Raw genomic sequence first — 2,421 nt, 5'->3', positions numbered from 1 at the left:
ATAATGATTAATTGCATAAGTAATCATAAATCTTAGATAACATATAAAGACCCCATCGTATTCGTATTGATCGGAATTAATCTTGACCCATGGTACCGTGTTGTCAAATGACGTGTTGCGTACATAAAGTACCGTGTTGTCAAATGACGTGTTGCGTACAATCATGAGGTCTTATTAACATAAATATAAATGTTAGTGAAGTTAATAAGAGTTAGATTACAGAAAATATAATTCAGGCGGTATAACCGATCATATATAACTTAAATAACATAAATATAAATGTTAGTGAAGTTAATGAAAGTTAGATTACAGAAATATAATTCAGGCGGTATAACCGACCATATATAACTTAAATAACATAAATATAAATGTTAGTGAAGTTAATAAAAGTTAGATTACAGAAATATAATTCAGGCGGTATAACCGACCATATATAACTTAAATAACATAAATATAAATGTTAGTGAAGTTAATAAAAGTTAGATAATTTCTTACCTTGATTAGTGACGTGTGCTTGCTTAGATAAACCTTGATTATACGGAGCACTTCGTGCTGATAACGTGTTATATTTCAGTAGGCTTATAACTACCTTTAGTGGTCTGGTTCAATATATTCAAATTGAAAGAACCAGTAAAAGAGAGATGTGTTGTAGAAGATATAGGAGAGAAAGAGGTTGAAGAGGTGTGATGTATTTAATGTATATGTGTGTTTTTGTAACTTACATTATGCACATATATATAGTACAAATTTTACTATCCATATTTAACTAATTATCATCCATATTTAACTACTAAATTTACAACAGAAATATCAAATACTTCTTTTTAGTTGGAAATAGGAATAGACTTGTGGGGTAAAATAAAATGAGGGACCAAGTGTTTGGTAGGTTTTATTTTAATTTGTGTGGATGGGATTCGTCAAGATTCAAGAACAACAAAAAGACTCTCTTGCGATTGCTACTTTCTGCATCTTTTTAACTTTTTCAAAGATTTAAGTCAATCGGAGAGGGAACTTCTTAAGCGTGAACTTGACGTATATTATGAGGTTGTGCGTCGAGATAAAAAATTTGCTAACTTAAAAGGAATTGCCGACCTCGCAAGATTGATGGTTGAAACCGATAAACAACTTTCATTCAGTTATGTCTATCGCTTATTAAAGCTTGCTTTGATTTTGCCCGTTGCAACCGCTACGGTCGAGAGGTGTTTTTCAAAAATGAAGCCTGTAAAATCAGATTTGCGCAATCGAATGAATGATGACTTTTTGAATGGTTGTCTTCTTGGTGCCATAGAAAGAGAAACACTTGCTAGGGTTAAAGATGAAGCGGTTATGGATCGTTTTCAAAAAAATGAAAGATCGCAAGGGACATTTGTAGTAAAATGTAATTTTTTTTTTTACTTTTGTACTGAAACGTTTGAAAGCGTTCGTTATTAATTAAATTTGGATGACTCGATATATTTGAAAATTATTTTGTGCTACCAGTGCCTCAAAATCCTGGCTTCGCCACTGTCAAGTAAAGGGGTGGTCGACTATATTATTGGTCGACTTAATGGTGTAAAAAGAAATTTTTTTTTAAAAAAGTATATTTTGAACGAAATTTTTTAAAAAGTTATATTTTGGCGGATTACCGTTATATTTAAGTTCAAATACAGGTAATGAATGACACAACTGATTAAAGTTCATAGATCCTGTAGCAATATCATGGTAGCCTGGATCAAATTTGGGCCGGGTAACGGATCAACCATTAGCTGGTTGGACCCATTCACGATTTACTATACAAATTCATTAGCGTGGCCCATTTATAATCGTTACATAACCTTGACACATTATTCCTTTCGTTTTTCAGTGACCTACATATATCTATATGTATAAAATATATAATACTCCGTATAATATTTTGCTGAATTTAAGAAAAAAAATGCCCCTAAAAATGTATAAAGAAAAAAATTTCATTAGATACTTATAGTTGATTATAACTCAAAATTAATAACCTTGTTGGAGTTCTGTTAATTTGTTCATATTAACATGCATCATATCATAGCACAAATATAAATAATACTAGCTAGATAATGAAGTAAGTCACAAAATCTATGTTCGTAATTAATTATGTAATATCAATTAATTAGATCATAATCATGGGACATAAGATTGAGTTGCATGTGCAACATGTTATAGATATTGAGAAATATCAACAATGAGAAAATTCGACCACTCAATGTCACTAGACAAGTCATAACATGGTGACCGGTTATATGTTTTGGTTAATGGCCGGCCATGGCGGTTTTTTGTTTTTGTTGGGTCTCATAATCTACAAACTCCTATGGCGCGCATTTGATACGGAAAAAATGGTGGGCTCGATCTTGTCCTTGTGACGTCATTGTCGACCAACGTCTGGTTCTCAATCTATCAATGGTGGGACTATAT

The 2,421-nt window shown here is 31.9% G+C and overlaps 1 protein-coding gene across 1 annotated transcript; it reads left to right on the top strand.

The window, feature by feature from the left end:
* Positions 1-863: 863 nt before the first annotated feature.
* LOC139848958 (uncharacterized) lies at positions 864-1,514 on the top strand. The gene is made up of 3 exons (XM_071838637.1): positions 864-882; positions 989-1,378; positions 1,480-1,514. Exons 1-3 carry the CDS (start codon positions 864-866, stop codon positions 1,512-1,514), a joined length of 444 nt encoding a protein of 147 aa, XP_071694738.1.
* The last annotated feature ends 907 nt before the right edge of the window (positions 1,515-2,421 follow it).

This window comes from Rutidosis leptorrhynchoides, chromosome 5, assembly GCF_046630445.1.
Source record: "Rutidosis leptorrhynchoides isolate AG116_Rl617_1_P2 chromosome 5, CSIRO_AGI_Rlap_v1, whole genome shotgun sequence".
NCBI classification, from domain to species: Eukaryota; Viridiplantae; Streptophyta; class Magnoliopsida; order Asterales; family Asteraceae; genus Rutidosis; species Rutidosis leptorrhynchoides.
Note: the sequence above shows the minus strand (reverse complement) of the source record. Positions and strands in the feature narration are given on the sequence as shown.

Excerpts from the sequence above, each read along its gene's own strand:
- LOC139848958 (XM_071838637.1), top strand. Across the intron at positions 1,379-1,479 it reads AGGGACATTTGTAGTAAAAT|TGCCTCAAAATCCTGGCTTC; the intron begins GTAATTTTTTTT and ends TTGTGCTACCAG.